Raw genomic sequence first — 27962 nt, forward strand, 5'->3', positions numbered from 1 at the left:
GAGCTAGGTAGGGTAGCGCAAATTTACCTGAGGGCGCGCGGCGTTACCGGGTATCGGGTAGTTATAGGCCATCGAGATAGCCCAGTAAGGCCAGTGCTATAGTGCACGGCGCGTGGTAGTAGCAGTGTGGACAAGAGGTGGAGATATCATATAGCAGAGCTGACACAACAACACGCGAGGCGGCCTAGTCGCACTACGAGCGAGAGACCACTAGAAGGACTAAGCAGGCAAACGTATAGGGAAAGAGCCTTGATTGCTCTGGGCTCGCTCCTAGGACCCGACGTTTCTGGACCGGATTACTTATAACCACAAATAGGCTATTGATTAATACTACGTAGTACGCGTACATGTCAATAAGTAGTACAGCCCGAAGCCTGGTCGACCATTGACCCGTCCTGCGCAGTGCAGCGCACTCGCCATCCTCCAACTTCGACCCGGAATACGACACCATCCTTCGCTTGACCGGTCAGGCTCTCAGCTGCCGTCTTGTGTTGAGAGCTTGTGGACCCTAGGGGTGAACAGGTGAGCATTTGCGAAGGATGCAAGAGTAGTTTTGAGCATACTGGCGCAATATCAGAAAATGCTTACCATAAGGCTGCCAGGCCCGGGGGGGCAACCTGTGGCCTTGCCGGTCATATTCGGGCCCTGTATGGTGTTATTCGCTGCAAGCTGCTGTGCAGACGGAAGATGAACTCACCATAGAGACATAATAAGCTGATATCTGTCACCGCGCGAGCCCACGCACCCTTCCGCACCACTGGCAGATCGCGCTGCGGATCCTAGTGGAGCAGGGCAAGAAGAACGAAGTCAGCTGGACGCTCGGTGTGCTCGCACATTGAAGAAGTAAGTCTCGGACGAGGCACCTCACTGAGACTGATGTCCTCGAAGTGGTTCGTGTTGAAGATCTCGAGGAAGCGGAGCGTGGTGTCGCCCGTTTTCTCGACGTGTCGAAGAAGGCCGGCACGAAACCGACGTCTTCCGCCTGCGCAGAGGGTTAACGATGCGGAGCGGCCGAACGCGTAATAGACGACATACCTCGTAGTTGAACGTGCGCGCGTTGCTGCGCGTGGAAGTTGACCTGCAGACCTCCAAGAGGGACGGTGAAGGATGAGCGGAATCGATTGGGGTGGCATGATCGTAGTCGTACAGGGCTGTGGGTGAAATTTCGAGGGCTATTTAATGACTTTGCTACCCATACGTATAGAGCATTACGTGGCTTAGATAGACGACTCGACGAGAGCAAGCTGCAGCCAGACGCGTTATGTCGTTTCAAGGTAGCACGAGCCTCGCCCGTGGCGTACGAACGCCAGTTCGTGCGAGACCACCTGGCACCCCGGACACCATACACCGCGAGTCTGTCTCGCGCGGTGTAGCTCCAACTCTGACTGCACTACGTAGGGCGTATCGTGCCTACTTACAACTACTTAGTCTCTCAAAGGTCAGTATCAGGTGGCTACCCATTATCTCTCATGCCCTTCCTCACCAGCACTCACTCGTCCGTGGTGGACGACGTTGGCGGTTTATGCAGTGAATTACACATCGAGTATATTTCGGAGAGTGTTGTTGCAGTGACCGATGAATGACGAGACCCTTGAGTGCAATGAGGTGACCAGGATCTCTAGGACGTACTGGGTAGACAGGCTCTAGAAGACGACCGAACTCGGAGAATCCGAACGGGAGAAGCGCAATAAGCCTCAGCGACGGGGGCGTTCCCGGGCGTTCACCTATACGCCCGGAGCATTCTCCGGGTTCTCCTTGTCATTGTTCATGTCTCGTCTGGATTGAAACCCGATGGTGCCGTCGGAGGTCGTCGGTATGCTCGTCCGTAGTTATGACGCCTACGTGGGTCACGAATGCAAGTTAGCCCTCTACATTGTCTAAAGTTTCGGATGCTCACAGTTGTTTGCTTCCTTCTAGGACTGTCCACACCTCATAAACCGCCAAATTTGCACCACAGACTCGGGGTCTATGTGCAAACTTCTGCCTCCGAGGTGGGGGTTTGTTCCGTGAATAGCACAAGATAATTATGGATGCTCTCGAGCCTTCTGCGTGCGGAATGACTGACGCCGAAGGCCGCACTAAATCCAGTGTTCCGACGGCTGCGGACGTGACAATTGTCGTGCGTCTCGATAGCGTTCATGTTTGCGTGGAGTTGAGCAGAAAAACATGGTGGTTGCGGTCAGGCACTGGTGAGGCTGGGCCAGCAGGCCACCTCGTCATGCATGCACGCACACGCAGCACACTGGAGGAGCGGAACGTCAATGACGTCTTCGCAGTACAACGCGAACGGAAGAGGTCATTCCCGTTGCCGGCATCACTCTTCTGCCAAGCATAGGCGCCGCCACCTTCGCCGGTCGCCATCCCCGACGACGGGCACGGCGACGAGGACGGCGACCCGCGTGGGCTGCGCGACGAGGACGAGGTTCCCCGCGTGCCAAGACACGCCGAGGATTAACATGGGTGGCAAGCGAGAGCAGCTAGTGCGCAGCCGCGGCGGGTCTGATCATCACGGCATGGCCAGGGCCTGGCCTGGGGCCGAGCAAAGCCGTGCGTCGGGCGGCCATCCGGGGCTCTGCTTTGGATGCTCGGGCGATGCAAAACTGCCAGAAAGGACGCTGGAGGATCGCCCGGGTGTGTGCGTGCATTGGGACGACTGTGCTGGTCGCAGCAGCAAGATTGGGCGTCGGGGGACGGGGGAAGGGTGTCGAATGTTGGAGGGATGGAACGAGCCCGGCGTTGCAGCTTACGTGCCTGCGCTGAGACAAACAAACACCGGCCCGCGCCGCGTATATATATCGCGCGCGGTCGTTGACTGGTTGCCTTTGCCCCAGCTCTCTCTCTCGCCTTCCCACACCCTCGGCAAGTTCGTCGCTCTCCTCTCTGTCCACCATGAAGTCGCTCTCCACCTCCCTCGTCTCCGTCGCCCTCTTCGTCGCTGCTACCAGCGCCCAGCTCACGCTCAACACCCCGTACGTCCTCGCTATCTCCGCTCATTCGGCTTATCCTCATCCCTCGCCAGCAACCCCCCTACGCAGTGTGTCCCTGTCCAGATCACCTGGACTGGCGGAACTGGTACGTGTCTCTGTCAGCTTCACAGCTATCTCAGGCTAAATGTCGCTCGTTTTATCAGGTCCCTTCTTTTTGGTGAGTCAAATTTGCGGATAGTTGAAACATGGAAGATTTGACCTGAGCGGTTGTTCTCTTCGTTTCCAGGCGTAAGTCATTCTCTCAGTTGGCGCAATGTGCTTTGCCCCTGATCGTACGCCCTGTTTAGTATCAACCCTGCCAACCAGCCTGGCGCCACTGCTCTGCAGCAATACCCTAACCTTCAGTCGAGTCCATTCACCTGGAGCACGAACATCACCGCGAGTCAGTACACCGTAATGCCTCTACAGAGACATGCACTCATCCTCGAATTTTGCAGACACCGCCATTGGCTTCACGATCACTGACTCCACGGGTGCTCAAGGGCAAACTGCTCCTGTCACGATCCAGAGCGGCCGTATGTGCCCCATATAGCTGCTAAGCCTTCTTCCGACGCTCATTCCCTTTACAGCCGATAGCAGCTGCTTGAACGGTGGCTCCGCCAGTTCTTCAGCTGCGGGCGGTAGCTCGACCGACAGCACTGGTGCGACTTCCACAGCGGCCTCCACTGGTGCGACCTCCACTGGTGCGACGTCAGGCGCCGCCACCAGCGGCACCGCGACCTCTGCCGGCAGCACCTCTTCCGGCTCGAAGTCCGCTTCGGGTTCTTCCACGTACGTTGTCCCTATCATTCGACGCGGTCATGGTACTCATACTCTCTCAACAGCTCGTCTTCCACTGCGGCCGCCGCGACCGGCTCCAACGGTGCTTCTGGCAGCGCCGCGTCGGTCGGCGTCGTCGGTGTCCTCGGTGCGCTCGCCGCCGCTTTCCTCGCCTAAACAGCGGGACGTGCCTGCCCGGTCGCGAGCGGCGCGGCTGCAAAACGACTAGATTTGGTGCTTCGAACTTTATCCCAGAGAGACTCTGCCCGCCCCGGCCACCCCCGACCGATAGCCCACCCTCCTTGCGCTACGCTATCCGCTCTGTCACCCTACCCTCCGCCCCCACCGTCGTCCTACCGTTGCGCCTTCGCTCCCGTATTCCCCCGACGTGTATTGTTCTTTTAATCGACCACGACCGCTGGCCTTTTTTCCTGTGACACATCCTAGGCCTCGTTGACGGCCGTCCGCCGATGAGGCGGATGGTACCCGTGTTCTGCGAGTTCCTTTGACCAGTCCTTTCTCCGCTGCTTGAACTCTTTTCTTCTGGGATTCGTATGCCTCGGACCGATGTTGTAGCCGTTTATATACCTGCAATGAACGCTATGACCTAAGGCTATGCGATCGTGTGCATTGGAATTCGGGCTTATCGGGTGGATGTGAGGTGCGTATGTTTGACAGGGTTGTATGTTTGGGTGTTTGATGTGTTCCAGATAGATGCAGACTTTTGACGGCAGTGGCATATCATAGCATGCATCCACAGATTCCACTCGAAAAGACGCTGCGTTTACTACTGTTTTCACTAGTACCTGCTCCGTCGATAACGTGGATGGGGTTGCTTGGTTAGTGAGTACGTTACATCGCCCTCCCCGGCAATGCACGGCGACAGCGTCTAACACCCGAATTTTTGAAGTCTTTCCGTCAGACACGCCGCCGCCGCCGACAGTGATCCGCACATCCCCTGACAGGAATGATACACCCCCAACATGAACACGATGGAGGCGGACTCGCCGGCTGATTCCCTTGACAGTCCCCTCCCGCGCCCACGCCCGCGCCCGTGGTTGATGTCGAAGCTCGATGCGCACCCAGCCGCGCCGCCGCGATGGCATTAACTGCCAACGCGAGCGAGCTCGACTCCGGCGCAGTGCCCAGCTGTACCTCGGGCGCGCGTTGTCGACGGTCGTCGCTGTCTGTGGGCGCCGGCGCTCTGAATACAAGGTCGCCAGGGCTGCTCGCGTGCCCGTCGCGTGGGGATCGTTGTTGACAAGGACAGTCGACAGTCGACCGACTGCGAAACCTGCGGCCCTGGACTCCTCTCACGACGTGCGGTCGCGTGGCGGTTTTCTAACTTGAAGGCAGGTCGCAAGCGGGCTGCCCGCGCCAGCGTCCGAGGATCAACTGAGACGCGACATCTGCTGGTCGTGATGTGTGGGCGCTGGATCATTGTGAGTGCAGTCGTACTTTGTCCGACGCGGGCGGTGTGCGCGCGACTCGGCTGGACTTCAACTTGCTGATGGCGGTGTGTTCACGGCATAGATATGTCTCTGACTCGAGATACACTGGAAGTATGACCCCAAATACTTCATGCGCTACGGGAAAGACAACAACAAATTCCTATGGCACACAGTATGCCTCTGTGAACTACTGAATACCAGTGAACGAGTGTTTGAACGATTCCGAACGAAGAGGTGCGCAATTCGATGAACGTGGCTGTCCACCACCTAGGGCTCACACGGCGAACTAGATCAGAACCGTATGCAGATTCTGGGATGCATCACAACTCATAAGCCTAGTTTGAGTCAGTCCTGCCAGTGCAAAACACTCTGCCGAACCTTCGTCAAATCGGCAATCCACCAAGGCGGCGTTCTTGGGAAGATGCATAGAGACGTGGTCGGTAAGCGCTTACGAAGAATCCGCATCGATGATAACCTAGGACGTCCCCATCCCATCCATGGTCTGGCAGCTCATGTCTGTGGCTAATCTGTGGCTTCGACAGGTCGCTGTTCGCAGCGCGAGGCTGCATAATAGATGATCTCTTTCGCGGGGCTCTGCCATCCGCTTGAACGCCGCCTATGGTCCTCAGGAGGTTGGCAATGCTGGCTCATAACACCATACGCCGTCTGGAGCAGCATATGCATCAACTTCCGATAGTCTCGCGGCTCGCGTACTCAGCGATTAGCACAACTGCCGCCTCCCCCTTGGCGACACCACCCCGTTGGTCCTCCTTCTCCGTCTCAGAACACAGAACACATCTTGATGGTCTTCTTCCTCGACCCGTTCCGGGCCCCGGAAGAACATAAGCTTGGCAAGAATGCCGCCGGGGAGAGCGTATCCATGTGGCCTTCTGCAAACTACCTCCGTGCCGGGATGCGCGCCTGTGGGCGCAACAACGGCAATTGGGAAATGTGAGGCTATGGGGCAGCCGGCTCACAGCCCCGTTGCACTCGTCCAACGTTGGCGCCCACCGCTGACGCCAGGGGCTGATCCAGATTGGGGACTGTGTTGAGGTACGTCCCATCAATGCGTATAAAAAGAGTGGAGCGGGGAGGCGGTTTCGGTCACCCCCTCGGTCCCCTTCGCCTTCGCCCTCGTCCCTTTTTCGACCCTCTCTCTCTTCTTTTGCCGCCTGGACACGCGGGAGCTGTGCTCACTTCATCTTGCCCATTACCTTCCTTCTTTGATTCACGCACTCTTCCCATTTGTGGACGTCCAGTACCCGACTCTCGTTTACGACTTAACTCCATTATATTCCTATCAGTCAAGATGAAGTTCACCTCCGCCGTCCTTACCTCCGTTCTCGCCGCCACGACGCTCGTCTCCGCGGCACCTATGGTCCGCCGCGGCCGGACCAAGATGATGTCGAAGACCACTCGCTTCGACGCTGCGGGCGCCGTTTACTGTACGTGCGCATATGTGGTCGACATGAACACGTTCCTGACATTGTCCACAGTCATTACAAACGAGCCCGATGAGAACATGGTCGTCGCAGCTAGCATTAACTCCGACGGTACCCTTGTAAGTAATTCAGGTTGCCTGCACGATAGAATGATACTGAAGGTGTGTTTTAGAACCTCGACAGGGCTGTTGCAACGGGCGGCCACGGTGCGCATGGTCAGTCAACTGGCCCCGACGCTCTCTTCTCCCAGGGCGCAATCAAGGCGTCTGCGAATGGCAAGGTTCTTGCTACTGTCAACGTCAGTACACAGACCCCTTCTGTCACCGTTCAATAATTGCTGACATCGGTTTCTTCTTTCAGGCCGGCTCGAACACCGTCTCCTTGTTTTCGATCGACTCGAAGACGCCGACGAACATCCAGCCGCTCGGTGACGTCGTCTCCTCGGAGGGCGAGTTCCCCATGTCGCTCGCGTTCAACGCCAACGGCGACCGCCTGTGTGTCCTCAACGGCGGCCAAGTCAACGGTGTCAAGTGAGTCTGCGGCATACCGCTCCTCCTCGATATATGTTACTGACAGGCTGCGTAGCTGCTACAAGGTCGACAAGAAGACCGGCCTAAGCGCGATCGCGAACACCCTCCGCCCGCTAGGCCTGAACCAGACGACGCCCGCGACGGGCCCCGCCGGCACCGCGAGCCACATCGTGTTCAGCGAGGACGGCAAGCAGCTGATCGCGTCCGTGAAGGGCGTGCCGCCCACCCCCGGCTTCCTCGCGATCTGGGACGTGAACGCGGACGGGTCGCTCTCGCCCGACTTCAAGAACGTCGCGCCCGCGAAGGACGGGCTGCTGCCGTTCTCGATGACGGTCATCCCGGGGAAGAACGCGATCCTCGCGACGGACGCGGGGCTCGGGTTCGACATCTTCGACCTCAAGGACAACAACCGCAGCTCGGCGATCGCGATCGACGGCCAGGTCGCGACGTGCTGGTCGAGCTTCAGCAAGAAGACGGGCAACTTCTACCTGACGGACATCGGCACCGCGACCGTCACGGAGGTGCACGTCGACGATAACCTGAAGGGCTCGATCGTCCAGCAGTACCCCCAGGCCCCGGGCTCTGCGACGATCGACAACGACATCGCTACCGTTAACGGCCAAGAGTACGTGTCCTTCCTCCTCCGTTCCGGTGGGCATGTTGCTGATTTACACGCTTTACAGCTTCATGTACGTCCTGGCGCCCAACGCGACTTCGATCGACGTTCTCCTGCTCGATAGCCCTGGAGAGGCCAAGAAGCTCACTTCGCTCAACTTCTCTGGACCCACCAAGGCTGCGGGGATCACCATCAGTATGCCTTACATTTGCTCACATTGAGTGACCGGCTGACGAACTGTGCTTCAGACCCCGACAACCTCCAGGGCATGACCGTCTTCACCAGCTAAAAGCCTCGCTCAATGTCTCGTCGTACCGAATACGCAGCCTCGGCGCTGCACGATGTCCTCCTAGTTCGCTTGCATGATATACCCCGCTGTGTCTATAGGGAGTTAAGTTATTTACGGTCTCTGGTGTACCTCTTTATTCTTATTATTAATGGGATCGACTGTTGGGCAATACTGTTGCGCCTGCTGCTGAATGACTATCTTGCAATGACATCACGATGGCTACATTACAGACGATCCAAATTACTCTATGGTAAGCATAAGATAGCCAGATATACGACGACGTCTTTCCATCCCAGCACCATCCTGCCAACATCCACCCGTATTTCACCCTCGCCCGCCCCGACGCCCAGTACTACGGCTACAATATATCGAAGTCCTCCCACGCCCCCGGCACGTCCGACACTCTTGGCGTGCGCAGCTCCGAAGTCTCGACGAGCTCGAGGATGCGGTCTGCGACCAGCCCCTGCTCCTCGCGCCCGCGCATCGCGATGAGCGTCGTGCCCTGCGCGCTGTCCTTGTCCGGGCTGAGCAGGCCGACGTCGATGCGGCGCATGTCCGCGCCCTCGAGCACCTGCACGAGCTTGCCAGTGTGTACCGTGCGCACCTCGATGAACTCAGGCGAGATGAGCATGAGGTAGTCGCCGCGATGGGCGTACGAGACCGCTTTGGTCTCCCAGCGTAGATACCCGGATGCGCGCGTCGGTACCCCGTGCTTGTCCATGTAACAGCCGAGTTCTGTTGCGCGTCGTGGCGGGGAGGAGGAGGGGTAGCAGGGGCATTAGTCAGACGGAGGATGTGGAAGAGAGGTAGTGAGTAAAGCGCACCATCATAGACCACGAGCAATTCTTCGGAGTTGGGGCAGCGCACGATCCCTAGTGGCTTGCAGGATGCGCAGCGCACCTTCAGACCGGCCATGGCCAGACTTAGATCAGAGTTACTAAAGTCTGGCAGATGTGTTGATTTCACGCCCAGGCTCAGACTGACTATGTGTCAGGATGTAACGAATAACAGTGAACGGGGAAACGCACTTGGCAGGATCGGCAACAGAAATGCCCTTCTCCGAGCAGATCACGATACGCCGGCTTAGGACGGTAATGTTGTATGTGTCTTTTGGGATGACAAGAGGCTGTATAACCAGTGTCAGCGGTGGAAATCTGCGGCACGATAATCGGAATGGCTGACATCACCAAACGACCTAAACGACGACACTCCGGACGTACTCCAACGCGGGTGGCCCGCGTCCGCATTGCTCACTACCTCTAGTGCATACAGGTACACTTGAAGAAAGCTCTTCTGACCATACAGGACTGCGATGAGAACACTGTTCAGATCACAAGGTTCGGATGCAGCACCAGAGAGAAAGTTTACACACCCATGAACCGATTGCCTACTCGGCCAGCACGGAAGAATAGAACGTCTCCCGCTATCATCTCTCTCGTCGCGTCCACTTTCCTGGAATCGATGAGTCCAAGAGCCGCGCGGGCGAGCATGTCGAGGGAGTAGGAGCAGAGGCCGTCTTCATGCAGCACGAAGAGCTTGCCTGCCGCTGCAAGGGCGACCATGCTTGTCGGATTGGGCACGCTCAGGACCTTGCGGAACGCTGGGAGGTTGATAAGCACGCATATATGCGATTCGAAGGATAGACAGCTCGTACACGATTCGCCTCGCCTTGCGAGATACACACCCGAGGTGCATGCAACGGCAATGAACGTGTTCGACCCACTGGCTGTGCAGATATGTGAGCTGAACGCTGCCAGTTGACTGAGAAGAAGTTATCGCACATAGTTCTGCTGCAGCATTGACTCTACCCGTGTAGTGTGCTGCTAGGCCATACGGCGCGATCAACGCTGCATGCTTGAAGAACCCTTCGTTGAGGATGTGTGGCGCAAACAGCTGTCAAAATCACCACCCGAGACGTAGTAAGTAGTGTTCGCCGAATCAGCTAACCAGGGCGACTGACCATATTGCTCTCCTGCCTGATCTGTCGGATCCCCAGAGCCTCATTGAGCGCAACATGCCACTTCTGCCGCGCCGCCTCGCTCTCGGCATACAGGGTATATCTCCGGCTCATCTTCGACGACGCGTGGTATATCGTGAACGGGTACATCTGCCGGTAGCGCGAACGCACGCGATCCAGGATGCCGCTGCCGTCTTCTGCTTTCTCTTTGCGGTTTTCTTGTGGACCATCGAACGCGCCGAGACGGAGGTACTCCAAGGGTATAGGCTACGGCATCGGGAATCAGCGGCCGGAAATGCGAACGAGCGAGGATAGAGTACTCACTCGTGACACAACATGGTTCTTCATTACAGTGCTAGAGCGGGCCTCGGGTTTGAGGAGTAGCACTGAAGCGTTACTCAGATCGACAGATTGTGAGTATATGCGGTAGCGAATCAGGCCTACGATAGTTGTCCAGCAGGGCGACATGGAGGTCAGCCCAGTGCAAGTCCATGTTCGACTTGTACCGTCTTGACAAGGGGCCTTGAAAACGTAGTGAACGGCTCTCATCGTACAAGTCCAGGTCCTGATCAACTATCAGGTGAGTTCAGATTGACTCTCATTGACTGGTGACGTACGATGATCTCGCCCTTCTGGTATATTAGGCTTTCACACAGGTTCCAGTACTTGACCTTGTCTTCTGACGCAGCGATGCCTGGCTGCGTGCTTCGAATGAAATCCCTCAGAATGCCTATGAGAAGTGGGATCGTCTCCATATCCGGGTGGTCTGGCTCCGTGTATTTCTTCGCATTCTCCAGCAGGAGTAGGAGTCGTGGAAGACGCGTGACAGGCCGGGACAGGAAGGTAATGAGGTCGCGCTTCCGTACGCTGGGAGCGAGCGAGCATTGCTGTAGGAGATATTGGTACCGTGAGTTCCGACGGAGTTCGGAACGGTGCCGGGCCTCTGCGAGCGGGTAGTGTTTGATGTAGTCCTCGTAATCATCTTGGAAGAGCAAACTGTCTGGATATATGCTGAGCACTTCGACATACGGTGGGGTGTGAGTGACTCGCTTACTGTCGAGGATGATATCGGAGAGGCTCTGAATGAGCGGGTGCTGGTCCCGTTGACGTTCGAACAGCGATCCGAGCATGCGTTTGTGGTGCGCGAGAATCTTGTCCAGATTGAAGAAGACCTCTTGTATGAACCCCTTGACGCGCTGCTGGGGGACTGCTAAAGTATTGACGATGGGTTCCACGAAGACCTGGGCTAGAGCTTAGGGAGCTGTAAGCGCATAGAACTGGACATTCCCACCTCCTGAAGCGTTTCAAGGTCAGAAACGTAGTCCTTCTCGGACTTGATGATCTCGAACAGGATAGATTGTCGTTGGACCTCGCTACTGGAGAGAACTTCGCGTGCCTCAGGGGGTACGAGACGGTACCACTCCAGATCGTCATCGTAGATCTCTCCTCTTTGAAACTTCCGTAGACCTTCCTCCGAGTCAAGACTGTGTGCATAAGTATGATTCGCAGTCGAGTGAGGAGAATATATGTACTTACGTGAGGTCTGATAGCTCGGAGGAGAGGTCCCTGACAGCGGTCTAATCGCCGCAAGTAGGTAGACGTTTCGATGTATTGGGGAAGTGTGGCGTACCTCGGGCGTGTCCACAAAAGAGGGGGGTCTCGACTCCCCGCGCGCCATCTGGGTTGGGGTGACCAGACTTTCAGGACTCAGCACAGAATCGCTCCTGGTACTCCGGTGCGACATGCCCATTACGCTGCTACTCGGCCGGTAGGATGACCTCGATGACCTCTGGGAAGACGAGCGATATAGCTGCGGTTCCGGAAAGGAGAGTCGCGATGTCTCCGCCTCGTACACGCTCGCCGGTCTGCTTGTAGGTTGTGTTGAGACATCGAGGCTGATCCGTGAAGTAGAGTAGGTGGAGTTGCTCGCGGAGGACGGTGTGTAGGCATGATAGCGACGATCTGCCCAGAGGTTAACTGGTGAAAGCGGGGGATCGCGAGCGGACGGCGATGGGTTTGACGGAGGAGCAGCACCGGGCGGGATGGTGATGTAGGGATGAGGGCGGCGTGCCATGGATCAGCCGAGGACGAGAAAGGCTACAGAGCAGCTCTGGCCTGGAATTGCGGGTGAGGCTGAGGACATCGCACAACTAGCCCATGACGCACCTCTCGATGATAACGGCCCGACCCTGCACAGTCAGGCACGCGCCGACTACCACGCGTATAGCAACTCCGGGGAAAATCGACTGTTTTCTCAGGAGTATTTATGTCTTGCCGCAAGCTGTTAGGGATGTTGCAGTCGATGATGGCTGAGTCTGCGACGATCTCTCGTCGAGGAAGTGGCAGTACTTGCAGAGGTAATCACACGCCGGCCGGCAGAGCTGCTAATTGAGTTTAAGCAGGTTTAATCGTATAAACCCGGCTCTTACGAGTTGCACGCCCTAAACAGACAAGCACAGGTTCAATGTCACTCGAACCATTGGGGTATTGAGGCAGACGGGCGAACAGCAAGAACACCGCGATGGTGGCGAGAAGGCCGCAACAATATATCGTTCCCCAGATTTGCCGGTACTTAAGTTCGAAGCGCCGCTCTTCGGAGCTTGAGAGTGATGCCCAGTGTTTCGTTTTCCGACACAACCTCCTGCTCGGAGTTGTATCGGACCACAAATTTATGCGCTGTTTCCGAGCGACTCGCAACCTGCAGGCCAATTTTGCTCTCTTCCTCGACTTCCGTCTACCCAGATACCCCTCCCTCGTTCGCACCTTGACAAACCTCTAGAATCCCTCAGAACCTCGCACCGGGACGCTCTTTGAAGCGTCTCATCATTTCCGCATTTTACGACCGCCCACGATCCAACCTGGCTCACTTTTCCTCCAACCACTCTGGCTCCCAGCAATCGATAGCACTCACGCGAGGTACTGTAGTTCATATCAGGCACCCAACGCATACGCTCAACCATCCGAACAACGTGTTCAGTGCTATGCCGGACATCCCAGACCCACTCGTCGCGACAGGCTCTGACGACGGCGGCGATGATGATTCCCTCTTCGGTTCTCCACCATCGTCGCCGGCGAGAGGTAGGTCACCGTCGCCGCTAGCCTTACCTGGCGGTCCCGGTTCTGCACAAAACGTGGGGGCTCTTGCACTTCCTGGTTCCCACCTTGTAGCTGAACTACCCACCAATCCGCCAGCGTCTTTGCCGTTGAGTGCGAGCGTGTCCGCGCCGAGCGAGCCCCGAGTACTACAAACACAGGATGCGGTCGTTGCGACACAGTCCTCACTTCGGTCGCAACTACGCGGGCCATACTCGAGAAAGAGCACTCCTGGTCTACCGCGCGCTGTCCGGCTCGACCCCCCTCCTCGAAAACCTCGCAAGGGTAAGGAGAAAGCGACCACGCCGAGGCCAACCCCGCCGCCTATCCCTCTTCCCTCCCCGGATGAGCCTCCACCGCCGAATTTCCTGAGAAATCAACAGGCTCTCCTCGGTCTGGCGGGTATGGTCGGTGGCGTGCATCCTGCGAACCTATCAAAAGCCCGGTATACGCGAGGCACCACGGCACAAAACCCGATCGTCGTCGAGGACGAGCCGCAGGTTCAGCAACAGCCATGTATCGGGAGACGGCCTACCCATGCGTCTCCCTCGGATCCCGCCCAACTACCTCCGCCCACTAGCGAACAGATCCTGCGCACGCTGTTGAAGCAGAAGAACATCTTCCCTGTGGTTGTGTCTTTGCTCCGACTCCTCGCCCCCGGTTCTCCTTCCCTCGCATCGGTTCCGCCTGGCTATCCTCACTATCCATATCCCTATCCATATCCCTATCCATCGTATCCGAGCCAAGGTCCGGGTCAAGCGCATACAGCCTTCCAAAGTCAAGCGCACACATCCTTCCGGAGTGCAGCTGACGACAGTCGTCCTTCGAGTTCATCTGGCGTGCCGCCGTTGAAGCGCCGTAAGTTGAACAACGTTCCTGCGGGTGCTGCGGACTGGGATGTACCATATCCTTTCCAAGAGGGCCAGGGTCCGGAGAACTACCGGAATGCTTGGGAGCAGGAACGAGGGGGTCGGCTTTTGAAGGACCTTGTACATCTGGTGCAAAACGCAGCACGGAAAGCCGCGACAAAGGCCTGGTACCAGCAACAGATACAGCCCACCGCTCCAATCCCGCCTGCTCTCAAGTACTACCGACCGGCGACATTGTACTATGGCATGGAGCGCAGTCAATCGGCCACCCCTCCTTCTGTTTTGTCACAACAGGATGCTGCCCTCGGTGCTCAGACGCCAGGCTCAAGTACGCCCGGACCCGGCGCATACACCGAGTCCGGTGGACTACCCCATGTCCCTGTCACTTCCACTTCCGCATCACAGCCCACCCAAGTGCCGAGTGCGAACTATCCTTCGAACGCTTTTGATCAGCTGGTAGAGTCGCTCTTGGCTGCACAGCAGCAGCATTCAGGCGCGTCAGCCTCCGCTCATCAGGAGTCCGCCGATCCTTCGTCTTCCACCGCGGCCCCATCTGCGACCGCGTCACCCGCCTTTGACGAGAGTACCCAGGCGTTCTTCGACAACTGGCTTGTGACGCTCACCACGTTCCCGCCTGGCGATCCGAATGAAGCGAGCATCAGCATGGGTCCGCCTCCTGCCACGTCTGCACCTGCAGTCTCCCATACCGACTCCTCCTCGTCGACGTCTACGGTCACTCTGAACGGCCCCACGCAGATCTCCGACGATCTCATTGACCCCGCGTTGCTGGATGTGCAGGTCAACATTCCAATGGCCTCCAGTCCTGCGCTTACTCTGGCTTCGGGCACCACGGGCTCACAGTCTCACGCCGTGCCTAAATCAACGGCAGTACTCGAGGTGCATACTTCCTCGGGCGTAAAGGGAACTGCTGCGACGCATCCGAGCGTAGGCGGCCACACGACGTCACCGTCCAACCCTGCACCTCCCACCCCTTCACTGGTGGACTCACCGAGCGTTACTGTGTCCTCACTCGCGGATACGGCAGAGAGAGACGGAGACGGTGGGCCAGCGACGCCCTCGTGGGGGGACTGGGGCTTGCCGGATCCGCAGGAGCTAGAAGCGAGCATGAAGCTGCTGGATGGGCTCGCCGGGATGGACGTGGTCGCGGATGCCGACGAGGCAATGGACCTCGACACGGACGGCTGGGAGGAGGTCCTCCTAGCGTCTGCGACTCCTACGGCGGACGCCCAACCAACAATGCCTCCGACGGCCGCCGAACAGGAAGAACATCAGTCGACGAAGGAGCTGTCGCAGCCCCCGCTCAATCTTGATGTTCGGAATGAGTCGCTGGCGTTCCCACACCCGCAAAGCGAAACAGGACAGTCGAGTGCCATCCCGGACAACCTTCTTGCGTCACGCGAGAACCGTCAGGATCCGCAGCCTTCCCAGCTGTGTCCCTCTTCGCAGACGCCGGCGATCCTGTCGCCGCAGGACGCAGCGGCGCCTGCTGGTCACCCTCAGACGCCGCACACCCTCGTTATCCCCTCTACGGACGCTTCCATTGTCCTGCCCGCACAACCGCTGCGCGTGGCTGCCAAATCGGTAGCGCCTGCACGTCCTACTGCGCGGGCGAAGGGCAAGACGAAGGCGATCCCGGGCACGGGCAACGTCATCGGGCATGGGACCGCGGCGGCAGGAAAGCAACAAGATAAGCGGGCGGTCCTGGAGCGCGCGCGCGCGATGCGGGCGGCGTTGGCGAAGGAGGTGGAGCGTGCGAAGGTTGCGCTGTGGGAGACGACGCTGGAGCAGGGCGTGTTGGTAGGGCTAGGGCGGGAGCTGGAGAAGGAGAGCCAACAGCAGCACCAGAGGGCCGAGCGAAGCTAATCGGGGGTCGCGGGGTCGCGAAAAGACCTCGCGGATGTGGTGTGGTATTCTATGTTGTTGATTTGTTACGCTTAATGCATTAATCGTTTTGAAGAAATCCAGATGGGTCTCGCACTTCCGGTGGATTTAGCTTCACCAGGTGCGAAGATATCTACGAGCAGGCTCGGCGAGGCCTCTACGCTCAAGAGTAACGCGCCCCGGTGTGTACGGAAGTGAGCCCGGACGGAGGTGGTATGGCATGCGCGGAACCCGACGAGTTCCGGTTCGCATAAGGCGGCTCATTTGCATTCGCTGACCTCTGGCAAGGGGTTCGGGGTTCTCGAATGCAGCTGGACCAGCCCACTGCGTTTGTGCGCCCTCTACGATGGGCCATTTACAAGGGGGGTGGAGGTGAGGGTATCAGCATGACATGCCGTACGGTGGCGGTTGTTATACACCGGTGTGCCGCGATGGATATCGGTGTGACCCGTTGAAGCGGTGTTTGCGGTGCTCTCGAGACTCGATACTCGCGCGACTGCACAAGGTGCGGACACAATGCCCTGCATGATGCAGCAGGATCACTGGTGGCGACGAGCGGACAGGGAGCCCGGACCTCCGCGCAACTGTCGGCTTGGAGGTGTTGCGAGCGGGCGCCACAAAGTGACCGGGTGTCAGTGACTGTCGCGACGCGTGCCCGTCCGTATGACCGCATGTATACCTTAATTGCAGTATTATAATAGCTGCGTGGCGGCACATGTAGAGGGCCCGACTGCGAGGAAGGCGCTTGGGCGCGCGCAGGATTTCATGAAGAAGAGGTTCAGAAGACGGCGAGAAGACAGGCAAGTCTCGAATGGCAACACGCGCCGGGACCCCGGGACTCTCCTGCTGTGAGACGGCAGCGGGAGCACGGACCACCCTCTGTGCCCGCCTACCTGAGCAGCGACCTCGAGCTGCCTGCGACGGTGGGCGGTCGGTGCACGCAGCGATGGGCAATCAATGTAACGAACGAGAGGGGCTAGATGTAGACGGAAGTGGAAGAAGATGAGACGGCGGGAGGCAGCTGGGGTTCCGGGGTCCTAATTGAGGCGAGTGTTAGAATTGTGGACAGAGCGACTCCCTCAGTCCGACCCTCCTGCTCTGCGCCCGTCTCCTCTCTCTTTCTCCCCCCACGCTCCCCTCCCCGTCTCCACCGCCGGCCCCGACGACGTCGACGAAGACCACGCGCAGCTGAGCTTCCGTCGCCCCCGTCCACACGAACGACACCAGCCGAGTCTCGCCTCGTTTCTACCCCGAGCTCGCCTTGTTATCGCCCAGCTCGAGCCCGCCCGCCCTCTACCACTCGGCTCCCTCTTCTGCTTCTCTGCTTTCTCTTCTTTCATTCATACTCAGTTCTCTTTCCTTGCTTTCCTATGGCCACTACAGCCAGACAGTCAAAGCCGCCCAGGAAGGGCCCCGATCCCGCTGCCCGGTCTGTCTCCCTTCTCTCCGTTCCCACTTCCACTTCCGCATCCGTCTCCCTCCCTCGCTGCATTATAGCCGATTCTGACTGCATCACTTCCTTCTATGAACAGTCGTCCGCCTGCCTGGGGCTCGCGTCCGTCGCCCAGTTTTTCTCCTGGCCCCGCCAACGCACGCCTTCCCAATGGCAACCAGCAGCCCGCTGGCGCTTTTCCCCCTCTCATCAACGGAGCCCGTCCCTCGGACGCCAGCCCCCATGCCCGGATCCTGCAGCAGATCTCGGGTCTGACGGTACGTCTGCTCTTCTCGTGCAACCTGTCTGTTGCGTCATGTGCCGCAACAGGATATTTGCTTGATTGGTCTGACCCGCGTTCCAGGGAACCACGGTCACGATTTCGACCAAGACCAACAGTCGCTTCGAGGGCGTAGTCCAGTCCACCAGCGCTGAGGGCGACACGCAGGGTGTGACCCTGAAGGACGTCAAGGAGATATCCAACCCGGGCGCGCCTCTCAAGGAACAGCAATTCATCGCTGTTACCAACATTCAGGAGTGGTCGTCGGGCCCAGCTGACGCTAAGGTGCCCAACGGTGCTGGTGCCGACAGTGCGTGTATTCCATATCCCTCTCCTGCGCGATATCAGGGATTGACGGCTGTGCTCCTCTCTTCTGCATGTGAATTGTGATGATCTGCGCGCGTGCTGTGATCGTCTGTCTTCGCAGGCTTCAAGACGGACACCGACATATCACAGAAGACGAACCCTCGCCGCGAGCGGGAGTTGCAGGCATGGCAGCCTGAAGCTGCTGAAGGTACCGCTCAGGGTGCCACAGCGCCCCCTGCGCCGGGCAACCGCGACGAGATGACGTTCGGCGCCGGAGCCGCGGGCGGGTCTTGGGACCAATTTGCCGTCAACGAGAAGTTGTTTGGCGTGAAGGCCGGTTTCGACGAAGAGGCTTACACGACCAAGCTGGACAGGAATGCTCCTGACTTCAAGGAGAAGGAGCGGAAGGCGCAGCAGATTGCGAACGAGATCATGGGTGTGAGTGCTATCTCCTCGTGTTGCGCTGCATTTCCCGCACAGGTTCGCTGACCGCTGCCTGCGACATATTCCGATGCTCGTACGTGGATTCGGGTTCCCGCACTCACAGACCGTGGTAAACAACCCTCACATCGCGGAGGAGCGTATCATGAATTTGAGCACGGATGGATCAGGTGTGAACGAAGAGGACAAGTGAGCTCCACCCTATGCTTGATTTGCGTGGCTGTGCTGATCAGCTCGTAGGTACGGTGCCGTTGTGCGCAGCGCGGGCGCGTATGTTCCTCCCGGTGCTCGTAAGGGAGGCCCCCCTACGACTCCTCCTGCTAAGGGAGATCTGCCGAAGGTGGCTATCAATGCTCCTGACGGCACCAGCGTCGCGGCTCCGACCACGGCGTCTACTCCCACTACGAGTAAGGTCCCTTCGCCCGCCCCCGGGGCGACCAGCGCAACGAAGCCGGCAGATGCCGTGCCCGCGTTCAGGAACTTCGTGTCGACTGAGAAGGACAGGCTGATGAAGAAGAAGCAGGCGCTGATGAAGAGTGAGATGGACAAGCGACTCTCAGACCTTGTCAGCTTCAGCAAGTCGTTCAAGCTGAACAAGCCCATTCCCGACGACCTCGTACCTATCCTCGCGAAGGACGAGGAGAAACAGCGTCTCATCAAGGAGAAGACTGTTCGTGACTCGGAGGACCAGCGCGCACGTTCGATCGGCGTCTCCAGCACGCTCACCGCTGCCCCTGTCGCACGGCCGCTGCCTTCTGCAGGCTACACGCCCTCAGGCAAGCCTGTCGCAGAGACGGCTAAGCAGATGCCCGCCGCCAAGGCGAGTGCAAGCTCTGGCGGGAAGACTGCGACGGCTCCCAGCAAGCCCGGCGACAAGAAGATTTCGATGGTTATTCAGGCGATCCCGCCCTTCAAGGGCAAGCGCACGAGCCCGGGACAGCCGCAGAGTGCTGTGCCTTCTGTAAACGGGGGTGTCAAGCCCGCCGCGAGCCCGCTGTCGCCGACGGCTGTCAACAGGCTGAACGTGAACGCGTCGTCGTTCCGGCCGACCGCGAAGAACTCATCTCTTTCGCCCGTACGTAAACGCCGTCTCGACGTGGGTGTCTGTGTGCATTAACATTATGCTTCTGTGCGCTTCAGGGCGGCTCGCCGAACCCGAACGGAACGTCATCGACGTCTTCGCCGAAGGGCAAGCCCGCGGAGGCCGCGTCCCCGCAAGGCCCGCCGAACCCCTTCTTTGGCACGCGTCTGCCGAAGCGCACGCCCCCGGTGCACATCAAGGACGACTTCAACCCTTTCAAGAACCACAAGGTCATCGAGGCCTCTCAAGTCGGTGCGTCTTTTAGCTGTTTGATCTGCTCGTGTGTCCTGCCGTGGCTGACTATGATGGTCGCTTGTAGCGCCAACATGGCCGTTCAGCGGAAAGCGGTACATGCAGATGTTCCCCCCGATCCAGCAGCAGCCTCAGCAGCAATCCCCGCCCATGGCGCAACCTGGGCCCCCTCCACAGATGCCCCCCGCTACATACGAGGAGGACCCCAACGCACAGGCGGCGGCCCGCGGGTACGTGTATGCGTACCCGCCATACGGCTACCCTGGTCAGGTACGTATACCTTCGGTGTCTATGTGCCTTGCGCATCCGTGTGCAGAGCGAAGTGGCTGACACTAATACGGAAGATGCAGATGGTACAACCGATGATGCCTGGGATGGGCCCGCCCCCGCCTGGAGCGTACATGCCTGGACCTTACATGCAGCCCATGCACTATCCTATGCCCCCACCAAATGGTGCGTATCTTGTTCACAACGGTGCTGGGGCATGGCCTGACGGGCGGCCGCCCGGCGCTCCAGGGATGTATCCCTCCCCACAAATGGGTCAAATGCCTCGTACGTCTCGTCGTTTGCTTCCCCGCGGAGGTGTTTGTTCATTTTCTCCACAGCTCCTCAGTACATGCAGCCGCCCCCGCCCGGCGCGTACCCGCCCCCACCAAACGGCGCCGGGCCTCGCCCATCAATGCCGCCGACGCCGATCCCCTCGCACGCGCACCCATACTACCACCACCAGAGCCCGCAGCGTACGCCCGTCTCGTATCCCATGGGCCCACAGGGACTCGCTGACGGCTACTTCTCTGTTACCCCTCCTCCAGTGCAACACGCGATGCCCTACCAGATGATGATGCCTCCGCCTGGCCCCGGCGGCGTCCCGCCCCATCCGTACGACCCCTCCGGGCAGCCGCCGCCGCCCGTGCAGATGGGCAACCACGCTTAAGCAGGTGCCCTGCGTCCTGCTTGAACCCGTGCTGTCCGCTCTCGCTGTCCGTCCGTCGTGCATTGCCGCTGCCGTTGCCTCACTACCTCGCCCACCACCACTCGCCACCTCTCCCCGCCGCATCTTCCCTGCCCCACGCTCACACCCATCGACATCATCCCTCCCACTGTCATCGCCACTCCCTCGCCCCTCTCTCTTACGTAGCCCACCATCATCTCATCCGCGAACATGCTGTCGCGCGGGTCGCGCACCGGGGCGGTGCACACGACGGGTCTTACGCCCTAGAGTCGAAAGTGCGCGCACGCACTCCTCGATGTGGGCGAGGCCCGGCCCGTGTGCATACCGCCCTGCTGCGCCACAGCCGACCCCGCCGACCCGCCCCCGCACGATCCACGTCCATTTGTCCGTCCAGCCGAGCCTCAGTCCATCACCGCCGCCGCCTCCCCCACCCAGTGTTGTTTTGGTTTGTCATGTGTTGTCAGCTGCAATTTGTTGTGATGCAATGTTTAGCCCCCCGCCCGCAAAAATCCATGCATGGCCCGCGTCGGTCGCGCGGGCGGCGGTTAGTCTGGATGGATAATGAATGGATCATCGATTCGTGCACAGAGGGACACTACACAGGTGTTACGCGTGCTGCCTTGCCTGCGTGAAATCGAACGGAACAGAGACAGAAATGATGAAAATGAGACTGAGACGGTACGTTACACAAGGGCATAGGTGAGTATATGGAGACATGTACGGTTCGCCGGCGAATGGGATAAGGGGGCTCTATGGTGTCGTGCAGTCGTGGAGAGCGTACATATTGGGTATTGTACAGGTAGTGTACCTTGAGAGTCGGAGAAGGGCGAGAAGCACAAGCACGGCCGTTACCGCACGTCTTTCCCGCCGAGAATGGCGAGGCGGACCTTCTTAAGAAGACCCTTGAGGCTGATGCTCGCCCGGTTGCAGTTAGCCTGCAGCCACACCTCCATCTCCCCACGCAGCGCGCCGAGCTCGTCGCTGACCGGCAGCTTCCCGTCCTCGCGAACGAGCGTCGGGTTCAACAGCAGGTCAAACAGCCGCGTCCACAGCTCGCCCTGCCAGTACCGCTTGAATGGAGTTGCGAGCTTATAACGCACCGGGCCGTCGCCGTCCTCCGCGGGCGCGGGCACGACGGACGCAGCCTCGATGTACTTGCCGTACAGGAGGCAGTAGACGATCCCGGCGAGGCCGAAGTAGTCCGTCTGGAACGTCCACGGGCGGCCCTCACGCGCCTCGAAGCAGTCGCGCGCGTCGGTCGGCCACTCCGCGACGTAGCGCTGCCCAGCGGGGAAGAGGCGGGTGTCGACCGTGCGCCCGAAGTCGATGAGCTTGATCCCCTTGTGCGCCCAGCCGCGCGCCCCAGACGGCTGGTACGCGCCGTCCCACGCGCTCGCGGGCCCGGGCACGTCCTCGAGGCGCAGCAGGCAGTTGTCGATCTTGACGTCGCCGTGGATGAAGCCCGCGCGGTGGAGACCCTCGAGCAGCCGGAGGAGCTCGATCGCGAAGAACATGACGAGCAGCTCGTCGAGGCACGCGCCCTGCTGGCTGATGCCCGCCGCGGGCGCGCGGTTCACGATGTCGAGGAGCGTGCCCTGCTTGCAGAGCTCGAGCACGAGGAAGGACTCGTCTTTGTACGCGTACAGCGCCTCGGGCGCGATGATGGAGCGGCGGAGGGGCGCGGGGAGCGTGGTGTGGATCCGCCGGAGGACGTGGAACTCCCAGAGGTTGCGGGGCTTGACGACCTTGAGCGCGACACGGTTCTTGTGCTCGTTCTCCTCGTCATCTTCGTCGTCGTCGGACTCGTCAGACTCGTTTGCCTTCCGCTGCATGTCCAAATCGATCGCTTCGAAGACAGCCCCGAACCCGCCCTCGCCGAGCTTGTCAACGACGGCGAAGTGCCGGCTCTCGAGCTGCACCTCGACCGTATCCGCGTCCTGCACCGCGCGACTTGACGTGGAGTTCCCGCTCGCGCGCCGGGTCTTCTTCTTCGCGAACTTCTGAAGCGTGTCGAGCTGCTGCGACTCCACCAGGCGCAGGTCGTGGAACCCAGAGTCGAGCGGGATGAGACGCAGCAGGGTCGACACGATCGGCGGGTCGAACGGGTTGCACGGGTTCGGCGGCTTGAACGACGACGCGACGCCCAGCGCGTCGACGAGGCTCAGCGTGCCCGTGCGCTCTTCGATCCCACCGTCGTCCTCTTCATCATCATCTACATCGTCCTGAAGTTCCGCAGCCAGCTGCACCGCCGCCTCGACCGCGTCGCGATGCACCATAAGCCCATGTGGGGTCCCGCCCCGGGTGCTCATCGTGTACTCCGCCGTGCGCTCCGTGATCGGGGTCATCACGTCGAACTGGCCGAAGCGACCGCCCAGCGGCGGGCGGTACCCGTCGGCCCCCTCCCCATCGTAGTCGTCAAACATGCTCTCGTAGCCGCCTTCGCCCTCGCCCTCGATCGGAACGGGCGCGTCCGCATCGTACGCGTAGCTCTCGCCCTCGAAGCGGTCGTCGTCCGCGTCCTCGGAGCTCTCGCTCGTCAGTGGGTCGCGCGAGTGCTGGTGCTCGAGCAGGAACCGCTCGCGCGCGCTGGCGTCGCTCTCGGACTCGGTCGTGGGCGTCTCTGGTCGGATTGTCTTCTGATTATACTCTCCCTCGTCTTCCAGGACGGTCTCATCTCCGGGCGCTGCCTCAACAGGCGGCGGTAGCGGTGGCGCGAAGACAGAAAGAGGCGTGCGCTCGCCCAGCACGGCGCGACCGGACGCAGACGACGACAGTGGTTGTCTCGGCGGCGCCGTCTTGTCGACGAACGGTGTGAACGTAGGTGCGGGCGCGGGTGCGGGTGCGTTCTCGGACTTGGGCACCGGGCGGCTGAAAACCCTTGGTGCGTTCTCATCGCTGAACGGCATGAACTTCGACGCACCCGCACTAGCGGGACGCAATATATTCTCGTTCCCGGCCTTTGTTGCGTCGTCTGTGAAGATGTCCCAACGACCTTGCGGACGCTGGAACGTTGCGGAAGCGGGGGTTAAGGAGAAGACCGGGGGTGGCTTTGACTCGTCACTATCAGTATGGATGACAAGCTTCTTGAGACTGCGAGCGTTTTCGTCTTGGGTGGCGGATGATGATGCGGCAGCTTCCTTGAGGGAGAGTGCAGGCCGATTCGGATTTAGTGTAAATGTTGGCTTGGCCGCGTTCTCTGGGTCGACGAAAGGTTGAATCTGAGGGGAGTCAGATAGCGTTCTTTGTCCGTGAACGATGCTTACCCTTGGTGTAGGTCCAGGAGTCTGATTTTCCCTTCGCGCATTCTCGTCAACAAATGGTCTGAAAGCTGCAAAGATGTAATTCATAATCAAGTTACCGTACCGCACATACATGTACTTACTGGGGGTCTTCGATGCCACATCCGCATTCGCATTCTCATTGCTGAGAGCCCGGGCGAGTGGTAGCATAGGCATCGGGGTGACAGGCTCGATTCTCCTGACCGGCGCATGCTTAGTGCCCACGACACCGAAGCGCAACGATTTCTCAGGCGAGTTGAACATTCCGAAGACGTCTGCGAGCGCCTCCTTCGTTGCAAGCGTGACTGTCGGTTCTGCACCTGCCGCAAACTGTCGCGACATCGTCTTCGTTGTGCCCGCCTTGCCGTCGTCTGCGCCAGAGAATGCGACGCGAGGCCGTGTAGCCTCTGGGGGCGGGCCCCATTTCTTCCCCAGGAGACCCATGGAGCGGGCGCGCGCCTCCTGCGTGCTGTACTCTGTGCCCTCTTCGGTGAACAGCAATGAGAGATTGAACCGCAGCTTCTCTGGCCGCTTTCCCGGCGCGGGTGGTGCAAGCATAGCACCGTAGGGGTTGTCTGGAGAAAACTGCTGCTGAGGCTGCGCAGGGGGTGGACGGACCGGGGGCAGGCGGTTTGAGGAGGCTTTCTTGGACGGCCCCGGGGCGGAAGAGGACGCTGCTGGATGGTTCTTCAGCGGATTCCGGCGAAGAGCCTGAGTCTCAGCGGGGGCTTGCACCCAGATGGTCTCGGTGGATGGTTTCCGGGGAGGGGCCAGTGTGCGTGCTTTGAATTCCTCGTAGCATCGCTTGAGAGGGTCCAGTGGTCTCGCGCGCCGCTTGATGCCTTGCTGGAATATCTTCTCTGCGTCGTCCCACCTGGGCATGATCGGTGAATAAGATCGTATGGATGCATCAAGGTGAGCGACGACCAAAACAGTGACAGTGACTTTCACTGAGACAAATGACTCCCACTCAGAACAATGCTCCCGGGATATCCTGAGTGGACAGCCGCTAGCCTCACGTCGTAGACGCGTTCGTGTGGTTCATCCTGTGGTACGTGTCCTGCAGTCGAACTCGTTATGTGGACATGATACAAGCCGTTGAACATGCCCGCCATCTGGACGCGGTCGTCCGAGGTCTAACACGCAAGCCAGGTTGGTCGGGGATCGATTCCTCGCGGCGGGGAAGACATTTGGTCAACGCGCGCAACGCGGCGCGTCACACGTGCGGGAGGGTACGCGCGACGAGCCCGAAGAACGTAAGTTTGCATGCGCGGGGCTGCTGCTCTGCGGGTCAGAGCACTCATTCTCCGTCCTCGACGAGCGCGACACAACACATCGTGCTGGCGGCAAAATGGGAGAACGTCCTGGGGGCTGCGGGATATGTTCCGCGGAACGTGTTCCGGAAGATGTTCTGCGTTTGGGTGACCAAGTGCGACAAAGACGGCCACAGTGACAGCGACTACATACTGTGGCGAGCGCACAAGGTCAAGGCGCAAGGCACGAGCCCGTTACTCAAGTACTCACGTTGGAGCGGGCAACACGCCCCACAGCAGCATGAACAGGATACACCACTGGTCGCCTCTATCACTCGACCAAGCCACCAGAACGCGGAACGTGAGTCGCAATGTGTTCTGTGGGACAGATCTCTCCGCCGCCGAGACTTTCTGGTAAAACGACACGTCGCGCGACCTGATCATATGGCTCCTCGGCATAGTGACTCTCACTGTTGCCACTCACTCTCGGTCGTTGGTCTCAGTGAGAGTCACTCTCACAGATCTGGTATATACTCCATCAAGGTTAAGCCACTCACTTTCCTCGGGTATGGAGTGCCAATGCATACTCTTGATACGTTTGCGCATAGATCCTGCCGATGTCCCGGGACAGTACGAATGCGTAGATCACGGTCGGATCTTCGACATGTTTGGCGTAGAGCAGCCAAAGCTTCAGATACCGGAGGTCGGCCTTGTATGCGGCATCGTCGACGAAGTAACGTGTCGCCTCATCTAGAAGTTCAAGGAGGCCGGAGAGCGCGAGGTGGCCTTTGTACGCGTCGACAGTCCACTTCACGAATTCGATGTATGCCGCAAGCGGATCGGCATCCTCGGTGAGGGCGCGGGCCAGACCTTCCCTGTATTTCTCGCGTTCTTTGGAGAGCTTTGCGGCCTGGTCAGGGTCCATGAACAAAGGCAGGCTCTTGAGGCCTTGAGGGTCGGCGTCGGCGTCGGCGTGGAGGAGGTCCAGGGAGCGGAGCGCGCGATTGTCGCGTTCGTCCAAGTCGCGTCCATCATGTGATGTGTGCAATCCCGCTCTTCGTCCTCTTCGTCCTCGACGCTCATCGTCCTCATCGCCCTCCCCCTTATCCCCTCGTCCTCGTCCTCTGCTCCACATCTGCTCTTCTCGCTCTTCTCGTTCTCATCAATATTCGTCCTTCTCGACCTCTCTTCCTCCAGTACCGACCTGCGCGGGAAGCACATATGCAACTTCTCGACCTCAACGTCGATGTTCTGCTGTACATTGCTAGCTTTCAAGTGCGCAGAGAGGTCTCTTACCTCGCCAGGACATGCCGTTTCCTCCATGATACTCTCGCTCCCGCAATCCTCAAAGGCATCGTCACCCTAACTTACCTACGCCTCGCTTCCTTCTCCCAGTTCATGCACCTAGACAGCACGGGCCGTCGCTTTGGCAGGGATCTCTTCCCCTTCTTGCGCATCTTGCGGCTCAGCTTGCTACCAGACTACCGCTGCCCGATGTCCCTCAGCGATTTGGTGTCAGCCGTCACAGACCTTCTGAAACATTGTCGACACTTAGTGTCTCTGGAACTTTACTACGCTTCGATAACATTCACCCCCGCGCAGCTGCAGCTAGCTCTATCTACCCCGTTGCCAGACTTGCGAACTATCACTCTGCAAAGCATCACAATCGACTACCGGGATGTCCTTGCCGGTGTCGCCTCTCCCCTCCGCACCGTCAACTTAACGATGTCGAGACGTACAGGAGAAGACACCAGCGACAGCTTTGCAGACCCCGATCCCCTACCCTTTCTGCAGTACCATCGTTCGACGCTTACCACCCTCACGCTCACTCCCGTATCCCTCGGGGATTTCGGAGCGCCCTTTCCGAGCGTGCGCAGGCTCACCATTTTCGGGTTTTCCCTGACCAACGACGAGACAGGCTGGGTGGGACCGCTCGTGTGGCTCTTTCCCGGCGTCGAGCACGTCGAGCTATGGTCGCTCTACGCCCGCGACGGCTCCTCACCTACATATGGTCTCGACCCCCGGGACGAGACCGCGCTCCGTATCGCGGGCACTTGGCGTACGCGGGCGAAATTGTGGCAGGCCCAGCACGGGACGTGGGCGAACGGCCTGCGCTTCCTCCGCGTGCACTCGATGATGGACCTCTACTGCCTCGGTCTATCTTGTCGCATAGAACGACTAGACGTCCGCAACCTTTCCCCCTCCGGTACGATCACGACTGGCGCGCTCGCCGACCCTCGTCCGTGCCGTCTGTGGTTCCAGATATTGTCTGAGAGCGATATGGACGGAGCCGTACCCATGCTTTTCCGCACCGTCGCGCGGACGTCGTCCCTGACGCACCTGATGATCGATCTCGGGGACGACCTTCTGCAGTATTCAGACCCGGGAAAGCTTCTCGTGAGTATCACAGTTTACCCCGCGCACCTAGGCTGATGAGTCCTGTTCCTCAGGTGCAAATAGCAGGCCTTCTGCGCAACACCATCGTCTCACACCTCGCCTTGTATATCGCCACAGACCGATTCTCTCAGCGGGAGCAGCTATTCGGCGCGGTGGGCCCCGTTCCTTCGAGCGGTGCCCCCGAGGCCTTGCAGATCTGCGCGCAGGACAACAGCGCGCTGCGGCGGATGTTCGTGGGCTATGACTTCGAGTCTAACGATGTTAGGGCTTGGGAGGCGCACCGCACGACGGGGGAGCCGATCGCAAGCTGGACGGAGGTGGGACAGTCGCGTGTCCGAGAGCTCATGTCTTCCGAAGGTTTGACGCGGTATAACCATTGACTTGCAGTACATAAC

General features: G+C 59.2%; 9 protein-coding genes across 9 annotated transcripts; 7 read left to right on the top strand and 2 right to left on the bottom strand.

Annotated features, from left to right (window-relative positions):
* Nucleotides 1-2218: 2218 nt before the first annotated feature.
* TRAVEDRAFT_48570 (uncharacterized protein) lies at nucleotides 2219-2455 on the top strand (the record flags this gene model as incomplete). The annotated part of the gene is made up of 2 exons (XM_008041116.1): nucleotides 2219-2275; nucleotides 2336-2455. 2 exons carry the CDS (start codon nucleotides 2219-2221, stop codon nucleotides 2453-2455), a joined length of 177 nt encoding a protein of 58 aa, XP_008039307.1.
* A 434-nt stretch (nucleotides 2456-2889) lies between these two features.
* Nucleotides 2890-4497, top strand: TRAVEDRAFT_29596 (uncharacterized protein; the record flags this gene model as incomplete). Its single annotated transcript, XM_008040944.1, has 8 exons — nucleotides 2890-2969; nucleotides 3020-3072; nucleotides 3131-3164; nucleotides 3275-3369; nucleotides 3425-3502; nucleotides 3557-3758; nucleotides 3812-4407; nucleotides 4457-4497. 7 exons carry the CDS (start codon nucleotides 2890-2892, stop codon nucleotides 3921-3923), a joined length of 654 nt encoding a protein of 217 aa, XP_008039135.1. The 3' UTR covers nucleotides 3924-4407; nucleotides 4457-4497.
* Nucleotides 4498-4775: 278 nt separating this feature from the next.
* TRAVEDRAFT_59190 (uncharacterized protein) lies at nucleotides 4776-5606 on the top strand. The gene is made up of 3 exons (XM_008041499.1): nucleotides 4776-5188; nucleotides 5280-5431; nucleotides 5488-5606. The coding sequence occupies exon 1, from the start codon at nucleotides 4821-4823 to the stop codon at nucleotides 5094-5096; it is 276 nt and encodes a 91-aa protein (XP_008039690.1). The 5' UTR covers nucleotides 4776-4820; the 3' UTR covers nucleotides 5097-5188; nucleotides 5280-5431; nucleotides 5488-5606.
* Nucleotides 5607-6665: 1059 nt separating this feature from the next.
* On the top strand, nucleotides 6666-8074 carry TRAVEDRAFT_126209 (uncharacterized protein; the record flags this gene model as incomplete). Its single annotated transcript, XM_008041500.1, has 6 exons — nucleotides 6666-6758; nucleotides 6812-6937; nucleotides 7000-7169; nucleotides 7225-7794; nucleotides 7853-7980; nucleotides 8034-8074. 6 exons carry the CDS (start codon nucleotides 6666-6668, stop codon nucleotides 8072-8074), a joined length of 1128 nt encoding a protein of 375 aa, XP_008039691.1.
* Nucleotides 8075-8254: 180 nt separating this feature from the next.
* Nucleotides 8255-11962, bottom strand: TRAVEDRAFT_29599 (uncharacterized protein). Its single transcript, XM_008040945.1, has 15 exons — nucleotides 11662-11962; nucleotides 11568-11608; nucleotides 11323-11515; nucleotides 11086-11272; nucleotides 10649-11031; nucleotides 10476-10596; nucleotides 10356-10417; nucleotides 10035-10298; nucleotides 9856-9967; nucleotides 9729-9800; nucleotides 9447-9674; nucleotides 9257-9381; nucleotides 9103-9200; nucleotides 8899-9053; nucleotides 8255-8809 (listed from the first exon to the last, which is right to left on the bottom strand). The coding sequence occupies exons 1-15, from the start codon at nucleotides 11707-11709 to the stop codon at nucleotides 8433-8435; spliced, it is 2466 nt and encodes an 821-aa protein (XP_008039136.1). The 5' UTR covers nucleotides 11710-11962; the 3' UTR covers nucleotides 8255-8432.
* Nucleotides 11963-13528: 1566 nt separating this feature from the next.
* On the top strand, nucleotides 13529-14173 carry TRAVEDRAFT_126863 (uncharacterized protein; the record flags this gene model as incomplete). Its single annotated transcript, XM_008041501.1, has 1 exon — nucleotides 13529-14173. A coding segment is annotated over one exon (645 nt), but the record flags the coding sequence as incomplete, so codon positions are not given.
* A 3053-nt stretch (nucleotides 14174-17226) lies between these two features.
* TRAVEDRAFT_150046 (uncharacterized protein) lies at nucleotides 17227-21068 on the top strand. Its single transcript, XM_008041502.1, has 11 exons — nucleotides 17227-17324; nucleotides 17428-17605; nucleotides 17692-17917; nucleotides 18035-18351; nucleotides 18461-18543; nucleotides 18595-19429; nucleotides 19495-19687; nucleotides 19755-19957; nucleotides 20032-20239; nucleotides 20293-20427; nucleotides 20500-21068. The coding sequence occupies exons 1-11, from the start codon at nucleotides 17266-17268 to the stop codon at nucleotides 20619-20621; spliced, it is 2559 nt and encodes an 852-aa protein (XP_008039693.1). The 5' UTR covers nucleotides 17227-17265; the 3' UTR covers nucleotides 20622-21068.
* A 294-nt stretch (nucleotides 21069-21362) lies between these two features.
* Nucleotides 21363-26136, bottom strand: TRAVEDRAFT_65333 (uncharacterized protein). Its single transcript, XM_008041503.1, has 4 exons — nucleotides 25728-26136; nucleotides 24022-24791; nucleotides 23903-23967; nucleotides 21363-23857 (listed from the first exon to the last, which is right to left on the bottom strand). Exons 1-4 carry the CDS (start codon nucleotides 26093-26095, stop codon nucleotides 21488-21490), a joined length of 3573 nt encoding a protein of 1190 aa, XP_008039694.1. The 5' UTR covers nucleotides 26096-26136; the 3' UTR covers nucleotides 21363-21487.
* Nucleotides 26137-26340: 204 nt separating this feature from the next.
* On the top strand, nucleotides 26341-27947 carry TRAVEDRAFT_72613 (uncharacterized protein; the record flags this gene model as incomplete). Its single annotated transcript, XM_008041504.1, has 2 exons — nucleotides 26341-27567; nucleotides 27621-27947. Exons 1-2 carry the CDS (start codon nucleotides 26392-26394, stop codon nucleotides 27945-27947), a joined length of 1503 nt encoding a protein of 500 aa, XP_008039695.1. The 5' UTR covers nucleotides 26341-26391.
* Between the last annotated feature and the right edge of the window lie 15 nt (nucleotides 27948-27962).

Source organism: Trametes versicolor, assembly GCF_000271585.1.
Source record: "Trametes versicolor FP-101664 SS1 unplaced genomic scaffold TRAVEscaffold_7, whole genome shotgun sequence".
NCBI classification, from domain to species: Eukaryota; Fungi; Basidiomycota; class Agaricomycetes; order Polyporales; family Polyporaceae; genus Trametes; species Trametes versicolor.